This window comes from Leopardus geoffroyi, chromosome A2 (genome assembly GCF_018350155.1).
Source record: "Leopardus geoffroyi isolate Oge1 chromosome A2, O.geoffroyi_Oge1_pat1.0, whole genome shotgun sequence".
NCBI classification, from domain to species: domain Eukaryota; kingdom Metazoa; phylum Chordata; class Mammalia; order Carnivora; family Felidae; genus Leopardus; species Leopardus geoffroyi.
Window position 1 is genome coordinate 35958345 of NC_059331.1, and position 24996 is coordinate 35983340.

At 40.2% G+C, this 24996-nt stretch overlaps 1 protein-coding gene and 1 non-coding gene across 4 annotated transcripts in view; both read right to left on the reverse strand.

Moving 5' to 3' along the window:
- Positions 1-4400: 4400 nt before the first annotated feature.
- TRNAR-UCU lies at positions 4401-4485 on the reverse strand. The gene has a single exon. It is a non-coding gene; the product is annotated as a tRNA-Arg (tRNA).
- Positions 4486-8010: 3525 nt separating this feature from the next.
- Positions 8011-24996, reverse strand: part of TAFA4 (TAFA chemokine like family member 4) — a 182938-nt gene continuing 165952 nt past the window's right edge. Inside the window, exons 5-6 of one of the 3 annotated variants that reach the window (XM_045493483.1) lie at positions 17187-17311; positions 8011-9367 (exon numbers count right to left, since the gene is read on the reverse strand). In XM_045493483.1, the coding sequence (XP_045349439.1) occupies positions 9356-9367; positions 17187-17311 (137 nt within the window). In that variant the 3' untranslated portion in view covers positions 8011-9355. The remainder of the gene's footprint in view (positions 9368-17186; positions 17312-24996) is intronic. The other 2 variants (XM_045493481.1, XM_045493482.1) reach the window with 2 other exon arrangements.

A 24996-nucleotide genomic window follows, 5' to 3' on the forward strand; every position in this document is an offset into this window, starting at 1 on the left:
TGAGTCTGTTTCTGTTTTGTTTTATTTGTTCATTTGTTTTTTAGAATGAACATGGATGTGAAATCGTGATACTTATTTTTTTCTGACTTATTTCACTTAGCCTAATACCTTCTAGGTTAATCCGTGGTGTCACAAATGGCAAGATTTCATTTTTTTTTCATGGCTGAGTAATATTGTGTACAAGCATACCACATCTTCCTTATCCACTCATATATCAGTGGACAGTTCGGTTGCTTCCATATTTTGGCTATTGTCATGCTGCAATGAACAAAGTGGTGCACATATCTCTTCTTCTGTTTTCATTTTCTTTGAAAAAATACTTAGAAGTGGATTGCTGGATTATATGGTAGTTCTGTTTTTGATTTTTTGGTAAACCACCATACTATTTTCCATAGTGGGTGTACCAATTCACATTCCCACCAACAGTGCACAAGGGTTCTCTTTTTTCCACGTCCTCACCAACAGTTGTTATTTTATTTTTTTTATCATTATTTTGAGAAAGACAGAGCGCTAGCTTAGGAGGGGCAGAGAGAATCCTAAGCAGGCTCTGTACTGTCGGTGCAGAACCCGATGTGGGGCTGGAACTCACAAACCATGAGATCATGACCTGAGCTGAAAGCAACAGTCAGACACTTAACCGACTGAGTCACCCAGGTGCCCCTCTTGTCTTCTGGATAATAGCCATTAGACAGGTATGAGATGATATCTCCTTGTGCTTTCCATTGCATACCCCTGATAATGATTCATGTTGAGGTTCATGTGCTTGTTCGCCATCTGTATGTCATCTATTCAGGTCCTCTGCTCTTTTTTAAATTGGATTATTTGTATTTCTGCTATTAAGTTGTCTGAGTTCCTTATTTCTTAAGGATAGTAACCCTTTATCAGACTTGTGGTTTGCAAACATTGTCTCCTACTCTGTAGGTTGTCCTTCCATTTTCTTGATGGTTTCCTTTGCTGTGCAAAAGCTTCATATATTTTTATATATATTTTAGCTTTTGTTGTCCTTGCTTGAAGCAACTGGTCCAAAAACATATTAGTCAGACTAATGTCAACTTACTGCTTGTGTTTTCTTCTAGAATTTTCATGGTTTCATGAAATTCTTGGTTTCTTATATTTGTCTTTAATCCATTTTGATTGTATTTTTGTATAATGGTATAAAATAGTAGTCTAGTTTTATTCTTTTGCATGTAGCTGTCCAATTTTCCCAGCACCACTTATTGAAGAGACTGTCTTTTCTCCATCGTTTATTCTTGCCTCCTTTGTCATTCTTTTTTAATAAATAAACTTTATTTTTTTCAACGTTTATTTATTTTTGGGACAGAGAGAGACAGAGCATGAACGGGGGAGGGGCAGAGAGAGAGGGAGACACAGAATCGGAAACAGGCTCCAGGCTCTGAGCCATCAGCCCAGAGCCCGACGCGGGGCTCGAACTCACGGACCGCGAGATCGTGACCTGGCTGAAGTCGGACACTTAACTGACTGCGCCACCCAGGCGCCCCTGTCATTCTTGATCATACATATATTGAGGTCTTTTGGTACAGAGAGGGGGACTCCATTCTATTCCATTGACCTACACGTCTATTTTAATGTCCACACCACACTGTTTTGATTGCTATAGCTTTGTAATATAGTTTGAAATCAGGGAGCATGGTACGTAAAGCTTAGTTCTTTCTCAAAATTGTTTTGCTATCAGGGTCCTTAGTGATTCTGTACAAATTTTAGCATTCTTTGTTCCAGTTTTGTGAAAAAAAAAATCATTGGGACTTTGATAGGGATTGTATTGGGTCATATGGACATTTAATAATATTAATTCTTCCAATCCATGAGCACAGATTATTGTTCCATTTATTTGTGTCACTTTCAATTTCTTTCATTAATGTCATAGAGTTTTCAGAGTACAGTTTCTGAACCTCCTTGGTTAAATTTATTCCTAGGTATTTTGTTTGTTGTGATCCAATTGTAAGTGGTATTTTTTTAAGCTTCCTGTTTCATTATTAGTGTATTTAAACAAAACCTATTTCTGTATGTTACTTTGTATCTGATCACTTCACACAATTCATTTATTCTGATTGTTTTTTGGTGAAGCCTTTCAGGTTTTTTAATAAATAGTATCATGGCATCTGCAGACACCTTTACTACTTTCTGATTTGGATGCTTCCTTTTTCTTATTTCCATGGCAAAAACTTCTAATTATATGTTGAATAAAAATGGCAAGAGTGGATATGCTTTTCTTGTTCCTGATCCTAGAGAAAAGTTTCAGCTTTTTACCATTAAGTATGATGTTAGCTGTCAGTTTCCACATATGACCTTTATTATTGAGCCAAGTTTCTTCCTTACCTGCTTTGTTGAATTCTGTTAAGTGCTTTTTAGATGATCAATTGATTTGTATCCTTTGCTTCATTAATGTGGTGTATCATGCTAATTGATTTTCACACATTGAATCATTCTTGCATCACTGGAATAAATCCCACTTGATTATGGTGTATTATCCTTTCAGTGCATTTTAAATTCAGTTTGTTTAATATTATGTTGAGGATTTTTCCATCTTTGTTCATCAGGGATGTTGGTCTGTGATTTTCTTTTCTTGGAGTGTCATTGTCTGGATTTGGTATCAGGTAATGCTGGCCTCATGAAATGAATTTGGAAACATTCTTTTCTCTCAAATTTTTGAAAAAAATTGACGATAGATATTAAGTCTTCTTTAAATATTTGGTAGAACTCAACTGTAGTAGACTTTGGGTTTTAGCAAGTTCTTAAATTACTAATTGAATGGCTTTAAATATTTGGTAGAACTCAACTGGTAGTGGACATTTGGTTTTGAGGAGTTCTTAAATTACTAATTCAATTTCATTACTTGTAATCAATCTGTTCAGAGAGTATTCATGATTCAGTCTTGGAAAGTTGTATGTTTCAAGGAATTTTTCTTCTAGGTTTTTCAGTTTATGGCAAATAATTGTAGTGATCTCTTTCACTCTTTTTATCTGTGGTGGTAGTTGTAACTTCTCTTTCATTTCTGAAATATCTTGGCCCTCAACCTTGTTTTTTTTCTCTTGATTAGTCTGGCTAGAGGTTTATTCATTTTGTATCTCTTTTCAAAGAACCTATTTGGTCTGTTGATCTTTTCTTAGTATGTTTTTGGTCTCTTTCACTTATTCTCATTTTGATCTTTATTATTTCCTTCCTTCTACTAACTTAGGCTTTTGTTTCCTCTTTTTCTAGTTCTTTATAGGTATAAAGTTAGATTGTTCATTTGGGATTTTTCTTGTTTGTTGAGGTACACCTGCATCACTATGAACTTCCCTCTTAGAATTGCTTACGCTGTATCCCATGCACTTAAGAAAGCCGTGTTTCCATTTTTAGTTGTGTCAAGTTATTTTTTAATTTCCTCTTTGATTTCTTCATTGCCCTTTTGGTTGTTTAATAACATATTAGTGTCCATGTGTTTGTGCGTTTTCCCCACTTTTTCTTGTTGTAATTGATTTCTAGTTTCATAGAAACTAAAAAAGTGATTAGAGTAAGTGACCTTTTTTTAAATCTTAAATCCATTGAGAGTTGTTTTGTGGTGTAATATGCACTCTGTCCTGGAGAATGTCCATATGCACTCGAATAGAATGTGTCTTCTACTGTTCGGGGATGGAATGTTCTATATATATCTATTAAGTCCATCTGATCTAAAGTATCATTGAAGGCCAATGTTTCCTTATTGATTCTGTCTAGATGATCTCTACATCGAAGTAAGTGGAGTGTTAAAGTCCCTTACTATTCCTTTATTACTCTCAATTTCTCCCTTTATGTCTGTTAACATTTGCTTTTTATATTTAAAATATGTATTATGTTGGGTACATAAATCTATAATTGTTATATCGTTTTCTTGGATTGACTCCTTTATCATTATGTATTGCCCTTGTCTTTTGTTACGGTTTTTGTTTTAAAGTCTGCTTTGTCTGATAGAAGTATTGCTACTCTAGCTTTCTTTCTATTTCCCTTTCCTTGGAATCCCTTATCCGTCTTTTTACTTTGAGTCTGTGTATGTCTGTAAATCTGAAGTGAGTCTCTTGTAGGCAGCATATTGATAGGTTTTGTTTTGATTTTATCCATTTTGCCACTTCCTGCCTTTTGATTGGAGCATTTAGTCCATTTATTTTAAAGTAATTATTAAAAGGTATATCCTTATTGATATTTTGTTAGTTGTTTTCTGGTTGTTTTTGCAGTTCTTCCTTTCTTCTTTCAATCTCTTCCCTTGGGATTTGATGGTATTTAAAGAAAATTTTAATGTTTTATTTATTCTTGTGTGTGTGTGAGAGAGAGAGAGAGAGAGAGAGACAGAGCATGAGCACGGGAGGAGCAGAGAGAAAGAGGGACAGAGAATCCAAAGCAGGTTCCAGGCTCTGTCAGCACAGAGCCCAATGTGGGGCTCGAACCCACAAACTGTGAGATCATGACCTGAGCAGAAGTCAGACGCTCAACCAACTGAGCCACCCAGGCACCCCTGATGGTATTTTTTAGTGTTATGTTTGGGTTCCTTTTATATTTTGTATATCTACTGTAGGTGTTTGGCCTGTGGCTATCATGAGGAACATGGTGATTTACATATGTAGCAGTCTATTTTAAGCTGGTAGTTGCTTAAGTTCAAATTCATTTTAATACCCCACATTTTTTTTGAGAGAGTGCAAGCATGGGAGGGGCAGAGACAGAGAGGGACAGAGGATCTGAAGTGGACTCTGCAATGCCAGCAGTGAGCCAGATGTGAGGCTTGAACTCATGAACTGCAAGATGATGACCTGAGCCAAAGTCAGACACTTAACCAACTGAGCTACCTAGGTGTCCCAATACTCCACATTTTTAATCTCTATACTTTGATGTCTTATTTTACTTCATTTTATTTTGTACATCCCTTAACTATTTATTGTTAGAGTTGGTTTTACTTTTTGTCTTTTAACCTTTATACTAACTTTTCAAGGGACTGATATACTGTTTACTATATATTTCATTTTACCATTGAGATTTTTTTCTTTTATGTATTTTCTAATTTCTAGTTAAGTCTTTTCCTGCTTAAAGAAGACCCTTTAACATTTGTCGTAAAGCTGGTTTTGTTCTCTGGGAGACTCTTTATCTCACCTTAAATTCTGAATGATAATTTTACCAGGCGGAGCATTCTTGGTTTTGAGTTTTCCCTTTCAGCACTTTGAATGTAGTATGTCACTTCTTTCTGGCCTCAAAGTCTCCACTGAAAAATCAGCTGTCTTACAAAGTTTCCCTTATATGCAACTATTTGTTTTTCTCTTGCTGTGTTAAGGTTTTCTCTTTAACTTTTGCTCTTATGTTATGTTTTGGTTTGGATCTCTTTGGGTTCTTCTTTGAGACTGCTTTCTGGACCCAGATGTTGGTTTCCTTCCCCAGGTTAGCGAACTTTTCACCCATTATTTCTTCAAAAAAAGGTTTTTAGTCCCTTTATCTCTATTCTTCTGCCAGGATCAATGTAATGTAAATGTTAATATGCTGGATGTTGTCCCACAGGTCCAACTAGTCTCATTTTTTAATTCTTTTAGGTCTTCTGACTGGGTGATTTCCAATGTTCTCTCTTCCAGATTACTGACCTTTATCATCTAATCTGTAGTTGATTCCCTCTAGTATATTTTTCCTATCAGTTATTATGTTCTTCAACTTTGTGACTTGTTACGTTCTTATACTAACAGTCTTTCACTCTGTTCTTCCATTCTTCTCTGGAGTTGTGTGTTGAATGGGCATCTTTATGACCATTACTTTGAATTCTTTATCAGGTAAATTACCTCTGTTTCATTAGAGTTTTGGGGAGTGGGGGTTATATTGTTCTTTGGCTTATAATGTATTCCTCAGTCTCATTATTTTTTTTGAACTTTCTGTGTTTGTATCTGTGAACACTTATTATGGAGAACACCTATCTCTCCCAATCTTGAAAGAGTCACCATGCATTGGAGCATCCCCAGTGTAGATGCTATCTGTGCCTGGTGGCTTTGACTGAGCAGTCTAAGCTGAATCAGGTGCAGGCTGGAGGGCTCCAGGTGGTGCTGCACCAGGGCCACCCTGGCAGGATAACTGCAGCTGGAGTGGACATGGACCGCAAGGTCCCAGGGTGCTGTGAACTGGATCAACCTTGGCAGGACAGCTGGAACTATAACCATGGGCTGGGCTTCTCAGGGCATGTCCTCAAGGCTGCCCTGGAGGGATAGCTGGAACTGAAGCAGAAGTGGGCACTCTGCCTGATGACTCTTTGATGGGGCCACCCTTGAAGGATGGCTCAAGTGGTGCAGGCCTGAGGGGGTTCTTGGGTGTTCTGTGCTAGGGCTGCCCTGGCAGGATGGCTGGTTTGAGCACAGGCCAGGGGAGGCCCAGAGCATACACTGAGGCCACCTTGGTGGAATGGGTGGTGCAGGCTCAGGGTACTATGAAGGTAGGGGGTTACACAAACAGTAGTGCCTGGTGGCACCTAAAACCTCAGAGTTCCCACACTCTGGCTTATGCTGTAGAGTGGTAAATGGCTTTCCTTCACTTCCAGTGTAGTTGCATTTTAAATGGCAGTGCCTGGGGCAGATGAGTGTGTGTATACGTCTCTCAGTGATAGCCCTCCCTACAGCAGATCATCACATCAGGGGTGGTGTTCCCATCATTACCATGTGTCCATCTGTCCTAGCCTACTTTATGTGGTCCCCCTGTCATTGCTTATGCCAAAGCTGTTCAATGAACCTTCGGTTCTTCTTCAGTAGAAATTGCTCTACATTTAATTGTAGATGTGGTGTGTCCATAGGAGGAAGTGAGTTCTGAGACTTCGTAGGCTTAGAGGACCATCTCCTTTCACCCAATTCAAAAAGGCCAGCAGTACGATTTTTCATCAGTGTACTGGCACGTTATAAGACTGTGGCAAACAGTGTGGTGCTGGACCCTGATAAACTAGGTCAGCTACTAGCCAGATTCTAAGACTCACCCATGTCCCTGACACCCTAGGACACAGGGTTAGTATGTTATCTGAAAAGCTCTCATAAAATTTCTAGTAGTAACTATGTGAGTGTGGGTAAGTTTAATTTTATTGGGTCTTAAATTCTATACAATGGGAATATTCATAAAGACCTGCCAAGTTGAAAAGAAAAAATGGATTTGTGTGTATAAGGGTAGATGATTTGGGGGTCTTGGGAAGGTTCTTGAAATGTTTGTTGAATTTAGCTTATGAATGGAGTTCTACTTGTGTAGAGTTGAGGTCCATACACTTCAGAGCCACACATCTGGATCTGAAGAAGAGCTACAAAATCTAGGTTGCTGCTGCCTTTGCAGAGTCACAGACTAAGTCTACAACCTTGCAGGGCAGCTTCAGGTTTTTAGAGCTAAGAATTGAAAGTCTGCAGGTGTTGAGATCACAAGTGCCACAATCAGAGGGCTTAATGCTGCCATTAATCATGTTCTCACAACTCCATCAATAGTTTTCTATGTATTCTAGGATTCAAAGCAAACCTATCTTATGCACCTCCTTACAGGAATGGTATAGGGCTGATAACATTAAAATGCTTCTCCAAGTAGGCTTCATTTCAGGACTAACTTTTGAACTCAATAAAAAGTACACTTTGAAGCAATAATGGATGAGAATGGCAGCTCTAATACCCACCATTTTCCCTAATGGACCATTTATTCCCCCCCAAAGTAGTAGAAATGTATCTCAAGGTGAAGCAGTGTCATTTGTACTTGATCTTATTTGGTGTACAAGATCAGATGTGTGTGCAAAAGACAAATTCTTTCATGTGCCATAAAATTGACTTTTTAAACTCTCCGTTCTTACCATGGAGGGTCCTGTACTAAAGGCAGCAGAGAATGCCTAAAACATCATGTGGGGCCCTACACTTAATCAAATTTCCCTAGGTTTTAAATGATCTTGAATGCAACGTGTATAGGTCTCGAGTTTGCCATACAGTTGACATGCCCACAATTAAATGTAATTTTAAGTGATTTTTCACATTTGCATTTAAGGCAATAAAATCACAAAAATTTATGTGCCATCCGCAGAGTGACTTTTTTACTTATAGGACAGTAATAATTCTGGTAAGCGTCCAAATTCAAAGTTAGCCAACAAGTGCATGTCAGCCATTTCCATTCTTTTTGCAAGACTGAAATAGACATACTTGATGCTCCTATAAATGTTATAGTAATGTTTTCCCCGATGACTGTGAAAGGACAAGGATAATTAATAGTGCAGAAAGGATGTTTTTGGCATTTCTTTATAAAATCTATCAGTTATTACAGTAGTAGGTGTTTCAATGACATTATGCATTTAAAACCTGGGTCAGTCACTTTTCATCTGCAATATATTTCTCCATGACAGCATCTGAGACTATGCAGACACACGTCTGCTGCAAAATCGTTAAACCAAGAGGAAATGACTCAGATTTTACTTACATTTAAAAAAATAAAATAACAAATGAGAAAAGTGCTAAGTGAATAAATCACTTACAGTGTAAAAATCAAACATTTCAAGACTTCTAAGGGTTAACAAAATATTTTAAGTGACATAAACTGGATCTCAGAAATCACCCTTGATCTAAACAGAGACTGTTTCAGATTTTAAATAATTTACTTCTATGACTATACCTTAAGCCATAAAAATCCCCACAGGTGTTATTTCTTTTGTGCATATGTCATGATCAAGCTTTGGTTATAAAATATTGGAGCTGATACACTTCCTTAGCACTCAGTAAAATGGTGTACTGATGTTAAAATGTTATTTTATTTCTGCTAACCTGACAACAGAACTTAAAGTGCAAACATTGAAACGCTCTAAAGCAAAAATAGAAATGCACACACAAGAACCCCACCAAGTCTACTCATTAAGATTTAGAAAATAAATTTTCTTCCCTAATCAGAGTTTTCATTGATCTACACCTGCAAATATGTTTTGCCAAAGCATTTTGATACTTAGACCCCTTTGAAACCACTTTAATGCAAGGAATAAAGGAAAAGTTCAAAAGAAGACCGGAATAAGAACCCTGTGAACCCGTCCACGCTCCTTTGTGAAGGCAGAAAGAAACAGAAGACCCAGTGAAGATCCACTTTGAAGTCTCTGCTTTGTTCCTCCAGGGTTTCTTGGAGGTTTGGTCCTTGGGATCCAGATAGGATGTGAATTGTGTGGCAGCCCGTGGCTATAATTCAATGTAATAAAATCATGAAGCCGAGAGGGCTGGGACAGTTAAGTGAATGACACTCCGTACAGCATACTTATACAAATGTGATGTTGCTGAAATCCAAGACGATTTTCCACAAATCCGCCAGGATGGTAATCCAAATAGGAGACTTCTGCATCCTGTCGCTCCTCCCACATTAAGCACATCTGTCTTTGCTACCGTGTTACCTAAAACAAGTAAGTGAGCATTCAGTATTTCAGCCCCACCAAAAAAGGTCCCTTCTACTACCAGACCCGTAAGTCCCTGTCTATGTCATTTGTGCACCGTTGGGCACATTGTTCCTTTATTTGTAACCCACCTCACCAAATCACCTGTTCAAATCCTTTACATTTCTTACTTTCAGGTTGCAAAGAAAACATGCACAAAGACTTGCACAACACGATATTATGTACGTTAGCTTGGTATTTTTTAGAGTTATCAAAACCCCATCAGATTAGGTACATTCATTGCCCATCAAGTTAACTCATGCACGTTGAGCATGCTTTCTTGAAGGCACTAAATTTTTTCAAATGAATGCCAGTTAAGATCCGTGTATGTCAAGATCAAAATGCTACCTTTGTTACTTTTTAATGTAGTTAACTTTTATTTTAAAAAGTAGGTTATTGGGGCGCGTGGGTGGCGCAGTCGGTTAAGCGTCCGACTTCAGCCAGGTCACGATCTCGCGGTCCGTGAGTTCGAGCCCCGCGTCAGGCTCTGGGCTGATGGCTCAGAGCCTGGAGCCTGTTTCCGATTCTGTGTCTCCCTCTCTCTCTGCCCCTCCCCCGTTCATGCTCTGTCTCTCTCTGTCCCAAAAATAAATAAACGTTGAAAAAAAAAAATTAAAAAAAAAAATAAAAATAAAAAATAAAAAGTAGGTTATTTTAGAAAACTGCCATAATGACTGCAAACAGATCTTCATTAACAAGTTTACTATTTTCTCTACTTTGAAATACTTAGAATAAATCAGCAGTTTCTATAGTTTTATTTGGTAATGTATTTTACAGGTTAGATAATCCATACACAAGCTAGAGGGAAAAAAAACCAAAAGCTTAAGATGTGAACCTGCCTATAACATAAAAAGATACTACTTGATGACAGAGTCATCCTGCCTGGTCTTTAGACCCAATCAATTATTTATTCAAACCTCAGATTTGCTGTCAATTGACATAAAGCCTTTATTTTATACATTTTACAAAAGAGTTGCTCTTTTGTTTGTGCCGGGAATACTAGAGCAAACACAACAAAAACCTGTCCTCATGGAGTTTATACAAAAAGTATGCTAGCCCTATTCTAGATAAAGGGCCAGATAGTAAATACATTCACCTTGGTAGGCCATATAGTCATTGTCACAACTACTTAACTCACTCAGCCTTTATAGCACAAGAGGAGCATAGACAAGACAGCAATGTAAACTAATGGGCACTGTTTTATCCCAATAAAATTTGAGCTGTAGACACTGAAGTTAGGATTTCATGTAATTTTCATGTTATGAATTTTTTTTTCCTTTTGTTTCCAACCACTTAAAAGTGTACAGAGCATTCTTAGCTCACAGACCTTAGGAAAACAGACCAAGGGCTGGATGTGGCTTTCAAGTCACAGCTTGGTGATTCTTATTCTAGAGGAAAGGGATGGATGAAGAGACAAAGAAAGGATATGTCAGAACGTGATATCCACTAGGGAGAAAAAAAAGATACTAAGGCCAGGTGGGTAGAAGTCTTGTGATTTCTAGAGGATTGTCAGATGAGGAGAATCTGGAGTGAGGAAAGGGAGTCCTGACTACCTAGGGGGAAAAACTTAGGCCTTTCTCCACCTCAGGTACAAAAGTGAGACAAGGGGTGCATGGCTCGACTGTCAAGAGGATCAGTTTGGTGGAAGTGCTGAAAGGCAAAGCCAACAGGACAAAGGATGGAGAGAATGAGGATTCAGGAACTACTCCAGAGTCTTAATCTTGAATACCGGTCTTTTTCTGATGGGGAGGAGTATCACTGCCTGAGCTTCTTCGGCTGCTAAATGTTTAAGTAGCATCTTCTCCCTCCATTTATAGTGAAGAGTGAGTGAACCGTGAATGCCATGACCCGGTGCTTGTCCTGTGATTAACCTCATGAAATGGTGGCTACTGCCACATTAGCTCTTTCTGGATCTAAGTATAGATGGAGGATGTAATTCTCAATGCATCTTATTTAAGGAAGCTTACTTTCCATGCCCAGCTCATTTTGGAGCCAATCTCAAGTTGAATGACAGGATTCTTTAGCATTTATTTTCCTGTAAAGTTTTCATTTTGCTAATTGTATATGTGAGGTTCATTGTCACTTTGAAATTCGGTGGATACCACACTGCTAACAGCCAATACTAGCTCTACTCCACAGGGATCAGGAAAGACAAGACCTCAGGGGAAAGGAGCCATCTCAGCTGGAACTTAAAAGACAACTAGAATTTTAGAAAAGAGAAGTGATGAATGAGGTAGCAGTGGGGGTATGGAAATACATGGTCTATTGGGGGAGTCACATTTAGGGGTTGACCTCAAGATGCTTACACTCTATTTTCTGTTACCCATGGGGATCCATTGATGGTCTCTCACCAAGGAGAAACCCGGGCAAGGAATTTACCCTGGAAACACAGAAAACAGCACTACAGCAAAAACAGAGCAGGTGTGGGGCCTGGTTAAATGACAATCAACAGATGAAGCACTTTTTAAGAATGGTTTGCCCCATCCCAGTCTTACTATACCAGACTGTCCAAGGAGTGTGGCTCAAAACAGTGGGTACAAGGACCCCCTAGGATGAGTTTTCTGAAGCTACTGTTACCATTAAATAATTATTATAATAATGCAGCAAAAGAGAATGAAGATGATTCATAGCGGTAGCCTAAGAAACAGAGAAAGATACCATTCACAGGGTGTTTTCAGGCAGATACCATAAGAACGGGTCATCTTAGATCTTAAGGGTAAGAGATGGTATACCAGAGAAAGCCTCATTTAACTCTTCTCTCTCATTCTCTAATATGAAATACTAGAAGCATGCAGAGAATGCAAACTTAGAAGAAGTAAATGCAGTAAGAGAATCAGGTAGGATGCTTACCAAGAGCTACCGGAAAAAAATACATTTGGATCCAGTTAATTCTTTGCTATGGGGGACCCCTCCTATGCATTTTAAGATTTTTACAACCTGTCTGGCCTCTACCCACAAGATGTCTGAACAACCCCCATTCCCACAACGTGTGGCAACTAAAAATGACCCTTGATGGAAAAACTGCCCCTGGTTGAGAACTGCTCCAAAGGCATAGCTCTTTACCCTTAGATGTTGGAAAAATAAAAACCCTAAACATCTAAAATTTCTTGAAATTCACTACGATTTATTTCCATTTTCAAACACCAAATAGCCCTGGACAGTGGCTGGCTTTGGTGCTAAAACAACATTGTGTGCAATTGTTCAGAGCTTTAACACGAACGACTCCAAATGAAGATGAGGAAAACTGAGGCAGAATGACAGTGAAAGTTGTATTTTTCCACAAGAACTGGTAGGTGAATGCTCTCTGCGAACACCAAAAGCTATCCAAGCACAATAAACTCACTGCCAACCTTTTACACCTGGAACAGACAGCATGGCTTCCTAGGAAACTGTCCCCCTCGTTTTCTGATCTTCATCTAAATCTGTTAATCTCTCAACTTGACTGCTCTCTTCATATTTGCATTTAAATGAAAAATAAAATTCTGACATAGGTCTCTTACTGCAGATCATCTTACTTTTTAGCCTTTCCACGTGTTGATGTTGGTGTGCAGGAACTGTTTAAGGAAAATGAAAACTATTTTGTCACACAGTTAATATCTCCCCTAGAACTGTAATCCCTCAACCGTTGTAGGACCGCTGTCTCACTTAGGGGTAAGGTTAGTATCTATTTTATGAAAAAGAGAATCTCAGGGCACCAAGTTCTTCCCAGAAGCCAGTCAGATGAATCTGCTCTGTGTTCATAAGAACCATAAAAGACATAAAATGTTTCATGCAGTTCAAGCCACAATGAGTTGGATTAATAAAGGAAACAAAGTTTTACTACTTTGAGATTATTCTCAAGTGGCATATCACTAAAAAAAAAAAAAAAAAAGCAGCTAAGTATCATTATGGCTTAGGGAACTGTATTGTGTTTCTACAACTTTTAGAATTTCCAAATGAAATGTCACTACCGTTGAGGTTTTAGCTAGAGCAAACTTATATTCCCAGCAGACGGAGCCAAAATGCCCCTAAAGGTCTGCTTCCTGCAAATGCTCTAACTGCACACAAATAGAGAGGGAGCCTCCCCAGCAAGAGACTACTTAGACACATTCTTTTCCGGAACATAGTTGGCTTGTGTTCATGGTCTTGTTTTATATTTACATATAAGAATCAATACAAGAATAATCTTCTAAATGTTATTTCTTTGTCCACAAGAAATAGGATAAGAAGACATTTTTATCATTGATGGATCTAATATGCTAGCTCCCTGGCAGCTCCAACATTTTTATTCAGGAAGGGAAGGGGGAAAAGGGGCTGAAAAGGGCCAGGGTGGGGGGAAGGATAGTGGAATTATTTTAAGGCAGGGTTTGCTTAGCAAGCACACTTGGGTGTATATAGACTGGAAGTTAATTAGAAATGATGGGGAATGCTAACCTCTTTCGTCCACCAACAAGGGACTCCATGAAGGTCCACTGCTGTGGATATAAAAGCATACACAGGCATACCTCAGAGATACAGCAGGTTCGGCTCCAGACCATTCCAGTAAAGCAAGTATTGCCATAAAGCAAATAGCACAACAAAATGAGTATCACCAGAAAGCATGCCAAATTAATTTTTTGGTTTCCCAGTGCATGTAAGAGTTATGTTTACACTACACTGTAGTCTGTTAAGTGTGCAACATTTGGTCTAAAAAAGCAATGTACCAGCCTTAGTTTAAAAATACTTCATTGCTAAAAAATGCTATCATCTGAGCTTTCAGCCAGTCATAATCTTTTTAACCGTGGAGGGCCTTGCCCTCTGTGTTGATGGCACTGACTAATCAGGGTGGCGGTTGCTAAGGGTTGGGGTGACGTTGATAGACTCTTCCTTTCATGAATGCTTTTTCTAGAGCACGCCATGCTGTTTGATAGCATTTTACCCACAAAACTTCTTTCAACATGGGAGTCAAGCCTCTAAAACCCTGCCATTGCCTTTCTCAACTAAGTTGATGTCGTATTCTAAGTCTTTTGTTGTTAGGTCAACAATCTTCAGAGCATCTTCGTTAGGAGTAGGTTCCATCTCAAGAAACTACCTTCTTTGCTCCACCCTAAGAAGCACGTCTTCATCTCTTAAGATTTCTCATGACATGGCAGCAATTCAGTCCCATCTTCAGGCTCCATTTCTAGTTCTTTTGCTGTTTCTGCCACATCCACAGTTACTTCCTCCACTGAAGACTTGAACCCCCCAAAGCTGTCCATGTGTGTTAAAAGCAACTTCTTCCAAATTCCTGTTAATTCTGACCTCTTTCCAGGAATGAGAAATGTTCTTCATGGCACCTAGAATGCCCAGATCAATCACAGGAATCACTACCTGTCACAGCTATAGCCTGATGAAAGTCAAAATAACATCCATTCTGCAGCCCATGGATCAAGAAGTCATTTTAGCAGGCATGAAAACAACATTAATCTCATTGTCTATCTCCATCAGAGCTCTTGGGTGACGAGGTAGATTGTTCGGAAAGGAATCTTTTTTATAAACAAGAGATCTCAATAGTGGGTTTTAAATATTCAGTAAACCAGGTTGTAAACTGACGGGCTGTCATCTAGGCTTTGTACCACTTGTAGAGCAGACAGAGTAGATTGAGCCTAATTCTTAAGGACCCTAGGAGTTTTTGGAATGATAAATGAGCCCTGTCTGTAGCCTAAAGTTACCAGCTGCATTAGCCCCCTAACAAGACAGTCAGCCTGTCTAGGCATTGTCTTCTCTCTAGCTATGAAAGTTTTAGATGGCATCTTCTTTCAACAGAAGGCTGTTTGGTCTACAATGAAAATCGGCTGTTTTGAGTAGCCACCTTCATTGTCTTAGCTAGAACTTCTAGATAACTTGCTGCTTCACCTTGCACTTGTCTGTCATGGAGGTGGCTTCTTTGCTAAACCTCATTGACCAACATCTGCTAGCTGCAGACTTTTCTTCTGTCCCTTCATAGAATTAAAGAGTTAGGACCTTGGTCAGGATCAGACTTTGGTTTAAGGGAATATTGTGGCTAGATGGAGGTTTTATTCAGACCACTAAAACTGTCTCCATGGAAGGGGTTCACTGGAGTAGTTTTTTTAAATGTCCTTCATGAGTTTTGCCTTTGTATTCACAGTTTGGCTACCTGTGTCAGGCCTCCCGACTAAGCTTAATCACTTCTAGCTTCTGACTTACAGTCAGAAACATGTGATTCTTCCCCTCACTGGAACACTTCGAGGCCCATGTAGGGTTATTAATTGGCCCACTTTCAATATCGTTGTGTGTCGGGAAATAAGGAGGGCCAAGGAGAGGAAGAGAGGGGAACTGAACACACAAAGGGGTGCCACCCTAAACTTAGAAGAGTACCATCAGTGATCACTGATAACCATAGCAAATAATGAAAGGATTTGAAATACTGTGAGAATTACCAAAATGTGACACAGAGACACCAAGTGAGCCAGTGCTATTGGAAAAAATGATGCCCAAAGACTTGCTTGACACGAGGTTGTCACTAATCTTCAATTTGTACAAACAACAACCATAAAAACAGTATGTGCAAAGCACAATAAAACGAGATATGCCTTTATCAGGTCATTTAGTCACCTTTATATTACTAACAAAAGTTGACAATTATACTACTGCTGATCTTGTATTTGATGCCAGCTAAAATTTATCTTTATAGTTGTTTATAAAATGTTATCATTGTTCTAAATTTATTCTTTCATTAGAATGACCAATTTTATTACTTTTTTTCAATTTTATTACTTTCTATTCAAAAAAGTTACTGGGACTATGAAGGTAACTGAAAACCGACATGAGCCCTGACTTCACAGGTCTGTTCTTAGAACACTCTAGGTACTAAAAACCTAACTATACCTTTCCATGGAAAGTATAACCATAGTAAATGTTGAAAGATAGAGGAGACATGAATCCTGTCAGTGAAGGATTCTAAAGAAATAATGGTTAAGGAGTAAAGAAGGGAGGGAAGCACATTCCATGAAGAACACCTTTCTCTGCAATTGCAAAGGCACCATGGTAAGAGGTACTAACAGAAGACTGAAACAAACAAACAAACAAAAGAATGATGGGATGTGGCTTGCCAGGTTATTTATTAAGACCCAGATAGGCAGGCAGACTAGGTAGGAATATCTGCATTTCACAAATGTGATTGTGGTCCTCATGTGGAGAATGACCTAAAAAGGGAGCATGAGTGGATGTGAGGTATCAACATGAGACACAGTGGGGACAGGACCACTGTTGTAAGGATGGTGACCAACGCTCAAGGAGGGAGGTGGAAATAACAAGCGCAGGGACCAGTAATAGACTGGACATAGAGAGGTAAGGAAGAAGTAAGATTTTGGGCTCAAGAACTGGGTAGACACTGGTAGACTTCTGAAAGTGTGGGGACTAGAAAGCACATCCTTGCAAGAGACAACTCTTGACTTAAATCCAAGTGTTATATAAGTCTTACTCCTCACAGGAAGTATCCCTCCTTGAGCAAATCACCTGGATGTGGAATCTCACCATGCTGTTTGGATATTGCTGATTCCTTTATTTTACAGTGGGCTCCCGAAGGAGCTGCAATGAATTGAGTGACTCATCCAGCAAGTCCCTGCTCCATACGATCTGACATAAAGGGTGATATTAGGCAATGGGCTTTTCAAAAGGCCAAAGTAATGGGATGGTACCAGCCAAGGAGGTTTATCAACATAAACGTCGCTGGTGGTGCTAGGATAAACTGAAGGGGGGACACCACATAGTTAATAACCTGGGGAAGTTGTAAATGAGAGATGTGTTTGTCTATACTTGCCTTTGTAGTTTTGACTTTATTGCCACTGCTACAGGACCAACCTGAGTAATCTGGCAGCACTTTACAATCCTCTCCTTCCAAGCAAGGATTCATGTGGCACCACCACTTCTGAATCACGATGGAAGCTGGAAAACAAAGGCCAGTGTTTGTGAAGGTGTTTCTTCCTCCAGATAGGGACAACATGAAGCTCAGATGGATCAGTATACAGATTTCAGACTGTAAATAAGAACTATTTCAACGTAAGTCAATTTAAAGACTGCGTTCAGCCACATGCTCTAGAAAACAGTGAGATCCCAAGCTTTACAACATGCCTGGGTATGAATTTGCCTGGGCTTTTTTTTTTTCCCCGCCCATGACCTTAGGCTATTTAACTCCTCTTGGACTCAGTTTCTTCATCTGTAACATGGGGATAAAAATAGAACCTCACCACAGATGTCAAGAAGATAAAGGTAATCCACAGCAAAGTCTTGGCTAACCATGGACCAGTCACTGGGTTGTCAGAAAATGTTAGCTACTGGTGTGGTCATCATTTTGTAGGTTACAACAGTGCATATTGAGCTGGCAAAGTCAGTACATTTGATGGGCTTTGTTGCCAGTGGCACAGATTAAAAACAGTAAATGTTTCCATCACAGAGGGGTTCATCTCTCCATGCCAGTCCAGCAAGTGGTGGAATAACTCCTTAAACTCAACAGCTGGAAGCCAAGTAAAAGTTGGCGAGCCTGGTACTCCCTCACATGCCCACATTCTAGGCTTGTTCTCTCACCTGGGAATTCTCTTTCCTCCTTACCCCATCATCCCTGCTGACATCTACCAGTAAGAATACTCCAGGTGTGGACGCAGACTACGAGAAGTTAAGGAAACTCCATCAACTTGGCCAGGTATTCTCACAGAGTCAAAGGACAAAAGGGAATGTGATTCATATTTAAAGGTGGGCCCAGCCAGGAGGCTGGTATGGATCAGCGATCTAGGGCTGCAGGTAGGGTGTGTGGATTAAGGGCGATGGGGTGGCTGAGCCCTGTTTCTCTCTTGTTTTTAATTTTTTTTTAAGTTTGTTTATTTTTGAGAGAGACAGAGACAGTGTGATTGGAAGAGGGGTGGAGAGAGAGAATCCCAAGCAGGCTCCATGCTGCCACTGCAGAGCCTGACGCAAGGCTGGAACTCATGAAACCGTGAGATAGTAACCTGAGCTGAAACCAAGAGTCAGACGCTTAACTGACAGAGCCACCCAGGCACGCAGAGCTCTGTTTTTCTGTTGAAATAGCAGCACTTAGGTAAAAAAACATACCTCAATGGATGTGACTTTAACTACCACGTCTTGGGAAGTCTGAACTCAATTTCAAGCAAATCTTGAGAATTCCTAATAGCTAGTTTTTACGGAGGGTCAGGCATCCTGCCAAATGTATTTCCTTCATTTTATGGAGAAGAAAAGGCTGGGGCTCAAAGTCACACTGGGCAAACAGCACTGGAACAGAGGCATTCGACCACTGGAGCCCCCTCATCAACCCTTGTTGTATTCATACCCCTCCCTCACACCAGCGAGCTATAGTAGAAACTAGAGGTATAGAGGCAGTAACAAAAGTAGATAATATAGCAAGCTCATGCATTAAAAACTCTTCTCCTGTCAGGCAACAGCGCTATGGCAGGATTAGGGCATAGGACCATTTCATTATCAGCTGAAATGGCCAGACATTGTGTTTACTCTACATGAAACCACCATTCCTTACTCTGGCCCAATACTGTGCTACTATCAGATTAGAGTCTCATTAAAACCAATAATCCCTAAATGAGGCACAATTGTGATCTAGAAAAACCATACATTAGAAGGTGCCAACACTGAGAAAGGAATATAGCTCTATGGGTTACTTATTTTGGCAGAAATTGCCAATGAACTTGAGTAGACAAAGACAGTAGGGTGAAGTTGGAGAAAGCTGTATGCTCTTCAGTCACAAATATTATAGAAATCTCACCTTAAAACTGGGTGGAGGTTTGTTATTTTCAAAGCCCCTTTCTATACCGTTGCTCTTTTGATTGTCCCAACAACCTTCAGCAGCAGGAAGAAGAGGCAGATGGTTCCGGAAACAAAAACAAGAGCCTTCCACAAAGCGAGTAAAATGAGGGAGGAGGTATGAGAACCTAGGCTTCTTCCTCTTGATCTGCAAGTCTTTCGACTGTACCACAATTTACAACAATAGTTTAGGTTACCATAGGCTACACAGAGTTTGACCAGATTCAGTGTGCTGACCAGTCCTTCATTATTTTCTGAATACCTCAGGTTGGTCCCAAGTGGATATAAAGATAAATAAGAGATGGTTCCCAACCCTCAATTTGAAAATTCCATCTGCAGGACTGCAAAAGTTATATAAATGTTGACAGAGCTTAGTTATATTTACACAGAGTTACAGCTGAATTTAAAATACTTTTTTTTATCTTTAAAACAGTTTTCTTAGGCAGATTCTCTGCCACTCAGCAGTGGCAACCTGACAGGTGTCAGGGCTTCATGAAGGATTCCAAAGAGGCCCAGACAGATGACAAGTGATCTGTGGAAGTGAAGACACTTGGCGCTTTGAGACAGGGAGTGGCCCACCAGAAAGCCAGGAGGAGGTCCATGTGGCTGCAGTGAGGGGTCAGCAGAAAAGCAAAGGACAGTCAGCTGAGCAAGGTGGTTTGAGAAGCAACCTTCAGGGGCTCTTAATGTCAATTCCAGATTAGACTTGATTTCTCAAGCAGAAGGGAGCTATGGAAAGTTTCTAGTAAGGTGGTTCCACAACCAAGGGAAAACTGTGTGCCCAGGAGAGCTAGTCTGGCAGGTGATAAACCACTGGGGACAAAAAGGAGTCTGAAAGAGACCAAGTGAGGCATAAGTTGAGAAATCTGGGCGTAAATTCCCTACAGAGGAAAGAATTTGATTCTTTCTATCTCCACTTCACAGCAGAGAAATACAAGCCCTTATTGGCCCCATGGGGTCCCAAGATAATTCTGATGCCAAATCTAGAAAAGGAGCTTGAGGGGATTTAAAAAAAATGCCAATTCTTAACTATAGAAAAGAGTAAAATAGTTTCAGAATACTTTAAAAACGTAAATTTATTTAAATAAAATAACAAAGCATGGAAGATCGAGCTCTTGTGAAATTATTAACCAGTTTTCTTTCATTTAACTGGAAAATGTGATTTTTCTGAAGACAGATTCACAGTAGGTTCCTTAAAATAGACTTTAAGGGGCGCGTGGGTGGCGCAGTCGGTTAAGCGTCCGACTTCAGCCAGGTCACGATCTCGCGGTCCGTGAGTTCGAGCCCTGCGTCGGGCTCTGGGCTGATGGCTCAGAGCCTGGAGCCTGTTTCCGATTCTGTGTCTCCCTCTCTCTCTGCCCCTCCCCCGTTCATGCTCTGTCTCTCTCTGTCCCAAAAATAAATAAAAACGTTGAAAAAAAAATTAAAAAAAAATAGACTTTAAATTTCAGGATAGGTTGCTATTTGCTTAAAAAAAAATCATTTTCATATCTTAGTGAATACGTGGGACCCTACAAGTGTGTTAAAGACTTACTTAACAACAAATGCTCTTTCAGAAAGGAAACCTTCACGAGAAGCACCACAGTAGCCACAAGAAAAGTTTCCAGCTCCTTTATGGGCTAAAGACTGACTAAAGAACTCACAGCTAAAGTGAGGACCATTTAAGGGTTTCACCCACCAGTGAATAAGGTGATTAAAAAGTCCAGAAGTCCGGGCATCTGGGTGTCTCAGTGGGTTGAGCATCCAACTTCAGCTCAGGTCATGATCTCACAGCTCATGGCTTCAAGCCCCCTGTCTGGCTATGTGCTGACAGCTCAGAGCCTGGAGCCTACCTCGGATTCTGTGGCTCCCTCTGCCCCTCCCCCTGCTCGTGCTCTGTCTCTCTCTCAAAAATAAACAAACATTAAAAAAAATCTTTAGAAAAAAGCCCAGAAGGTCAAGCTCTGAGTGCGTACTGAGCTCAGCTTTGGGTGGAAACAAAGGACCCAGGAGCAGGATTTTGTTAAAATAACTCTTGAGAACATCTGCCCACTTAACTGAGCCTTGTCTCCATAGGAAAATAAGTTTGTAGGAGGTATCTATTTTATCCTGTTATAAAATTTCATAATGAGAAAGTGTCTTGTCACTTCTATTTTTAAAATAAAATTCTTTAGAAAGCCCCATGCCTTCCTGACTTACGAAAATACAAAACATCCCTATCTTCAAGCTGCCAACCTGTAATGAATTTCTAGTTTTATGCAGAAAGAAGACAAAAAAAAAACAAAACAAAACAAAACAAAACAAAAAACCCTGAAGCTCTGCTTTTATGGTAGTGACTAGTGTTTTCTGTAATGCTGTTTTCTAGGTGAAAATATAATGGGACCAATTAGCTATTTCGTTCCTGGTACATTTTCTGTCCTCTCTGTTGCATAAAGTAGATTGAGATTTTTTTCTATTCCTTGTCCCAATTAAATATTACTCCATGACATAAAATACAATATGTATTCATATAGCTATTTACATAAACCCACCTTTGAATAAGACTACCAACCAACAGGCTCACTTCTCAGGAGGTGGTCTTCCATTTTTTGTCTTAGTTCAGTTGTATTTACGCCCAGTTAAGCTTTTCTAAAGAAAAGGGCACTTTGACGCTGAAACTACAGACAGAAAGGTGAAGAACACATCTTCCTAGAATATGGATGTCTTAAAAATAGAAATGATCACAAAAATATGCTCTGAGTGTCTAATATACTTAGCTACTTTGTTCTTAACATTGTCATTTCAAGATGCTCTTGGCGAATTAACCTTAAAGAAAGGTTTATTAACTTTAAGCCGTTGGTTAACTTTAAAGGTAGGCAGGTGGGAAGACCTGCCAATTTAGATTTGTTATTTCAAGAAAAGAAGCCATTCCAACCTGACCCAGGTAACATGCAAAAAGGCGGTCCTAAGAACACGATTTTTTGTTCAAGAACCTTTCACTTGTTCACACACTTCACATATAACAAGGTACTGTTTTTTCCGCAAAGTACACAGAGTACTGACTGAAGCTGTGGATAAATATGTACAGAACGATCTTTTGGGATCTAGGTTTGTCTTCTAAACTACGTGCAAGCTCACACAGTACAACCATGTACAGCGGGGACCTGCCTCTAAGGCCGAGTTACTTGACTGTAGCCCGTTAGAGGCCCCATAATTCTCGATTGTATGGGGTATACATACAAATGTTAACACTGTCACCAGCATCCCTGACTTCAACCCACGAGATGCCAGTAGCACCCTCTCCCCCCGTATACAACCCAAAGTATTTCCAGACATCATCAAATATCCCTAGGATGGCCAAAATCACCCCTGGTTAAGAAACATTGATCGAGGTGGGGTGCCTGGGTGGGTCGGTTAAAGGTCTGACTCTTTCTCACCATTGGTTGAGTGTGAGCCCTGCAAGGGTCTCTGCACTGACAGTGCAGAGCCTGCTTGGGATTCTGTCTCTCCCCTTCTCTGCCCCTCCCCCACTTGCACACACTCTTTCTCAAAAATAAAGGGGTGCCTGGGTGGTTCCGTCAGCTAAGCATCCAATTTCAGCTCAGGTCATCATGCTGCGGTCCACCGTCCATGGGTTCAAGCCCCAGTCCAGTTCTGTGCAGACAGCTCGGAGTCTGGAGCCTGCTTCGGATTGTGTCTCCCTCTCTTTGCCCGCCCACCCAACTTGCACGGTTTCTCTCTCTTGCAAAATAATAAACATGAAAAAAAAATTTTTTTTTTTTAATGTTTATTTATTTTGGGGACAGAGAGAGACAGAGCATGAATGGGGGAGGGGCAGAGAGAGAGGGAGACACAGAATCGGAAGCAGGCTCCAGGCTCTGAGCCATCAGCCCAGAGCCTGACGCGGGGCTCGAACTCCCGGACCGCGAGATCGTGACCTGGCTGAAGTCGGACGCTTAACCGACTGCGCCACCCAGGCGCCCCATGAAAAAAAAAAATTTTAACTCTGGTTACGGAGATGTACTCAGCCCATGATGAGAAGCTGAGCTAGTTCATGAGACTTCATTAAAGCTTTGGCTGGTGAAAATAATCCCAATACATGGTAAATACAATGCCACCTCTACTCCTTATCTTCCCTCCTGCCTCCACTGTGGCCAATCCCCCAAGACGAAAATCTGCATCATCTCTCTCCGAATCTGTTTCTCTGGCTCACTCTCACTGCTCTCTCTCCCACACACAAATCCTGGCTACTCCAGGGCTCACCCTGAAACCTACACTGACAACCTAGCTGACCCGTCAAATCCAGAGATCACATTGTTCCTTTTCCGGAATTTTAGGGTATTTGAGATCAACCTTGCTCCTTGAATCTAAATTCCCCAAAGGCAGGAATTAAATCCTAAAATGTGAGTTGACGGCAGGTCTCTAATAGCAAAGGCTCTGCCTGCATCTCCAGCCTCAACTATGACCACCTCAGAGCCCAAATGAGCTGCTTCTAGTTCCCATGGTCACCCTGCTCATCCTGACATGCTTTACCCTGCTACACCACTTAGTTCCCCTCCTGCCTGGTGAAATCAGACCCAGTGCTTCTCACTGGATGTCATCCCTGACCCCACATCTGCTTACTCTTCAAGTACCTTATTTCCTAGAGTTTGTCTCTCTTTCCCCATAAACTGAGCTCCTTGAAAGCAGGGCCAGGGTCCCATTAACATGCTATCCCCCAGCACCTAGGACATGCCAGGTACAATGTGCTAAGTTAAAATATAATGAACCAATGTATGCAGCGTGCACATCCTTCCAACCTCCCCCAGTGCTTCTGTAAAGTACACCTTGTTGTCATTCACCCTACCGCCACTGGGAAAAACTCAGAAACCCACTTTGTCTTTTAGGTGGCATCATGGAACACAGCCAGTCACAAAACCTTGTGAAATCACATCTTGAAGACAGACTCTGTAACTTATCACACAGTCCATAAAGCCACGCAAGCTGTCTACAATATGAACAGGAATTCTAGGCCTTAACTAAGTAATCTGTGACATCTCAGAAAACAAACTGGGGCATCAGAAGAAGAAAAAAAAATAGCTGCCTCCCATTTCTCAGCTTTTATTAGTCTTTTTTAAACCCAATGTTTAGAAAGCATTCACTCTGACAAAATAAATGATGCTTCACCATAGTACACATTTATCCCGTTTTACCATAAAGCATTCAGCATTATCTCTGTAGAGTGGTATTTTGATAAATGTGAAGAATACAGTTCCCGTCATTAAACAGCTTCGTATATTTGGCAGTTGAAGATTCAAATGGAAACATGCTCACCAACCACATAGTTGTTTGCTGTAGGAACCAAGTAACCTTGGCTATAATCAAGTAATTTCCCACCCCTCTGCCCAAATCCCCAATGTGTGGGACAGACACATTTCAACAATACAGGATTTTATATGTTAATTATAACTAAGAAAAAAAGAACTTATTGGAGGAAAAACAACAGCTAACTTTTCTCCCTTTTTAACTAATAAAAGCTATGATCTTATGGAAAAGCAATGGAAACACAAGGTAAGTATCTGTGCTCTAGATTAACAGAAATGTGTAAGGAGACTCCACTTTCTATGTCAACATTAATTAATGCCCTGCTCCAATGTCTTCTCGCTTTTGTTTTAATTTAAATGTAAATTCAAGCGAATTTTATATTTTAGATCCTCTCCACATTCTTATTGACAAATATGAAAAGAGGAACGGATCAGCAGAGACTAGGTCTTCCACAAACCAACTAGCAGCATGATCCTGCATAATTATTGTGGGATAAAGATTATTATGGGATAAAGCTAAAAAGCCCTAATGGAAGCATTCAA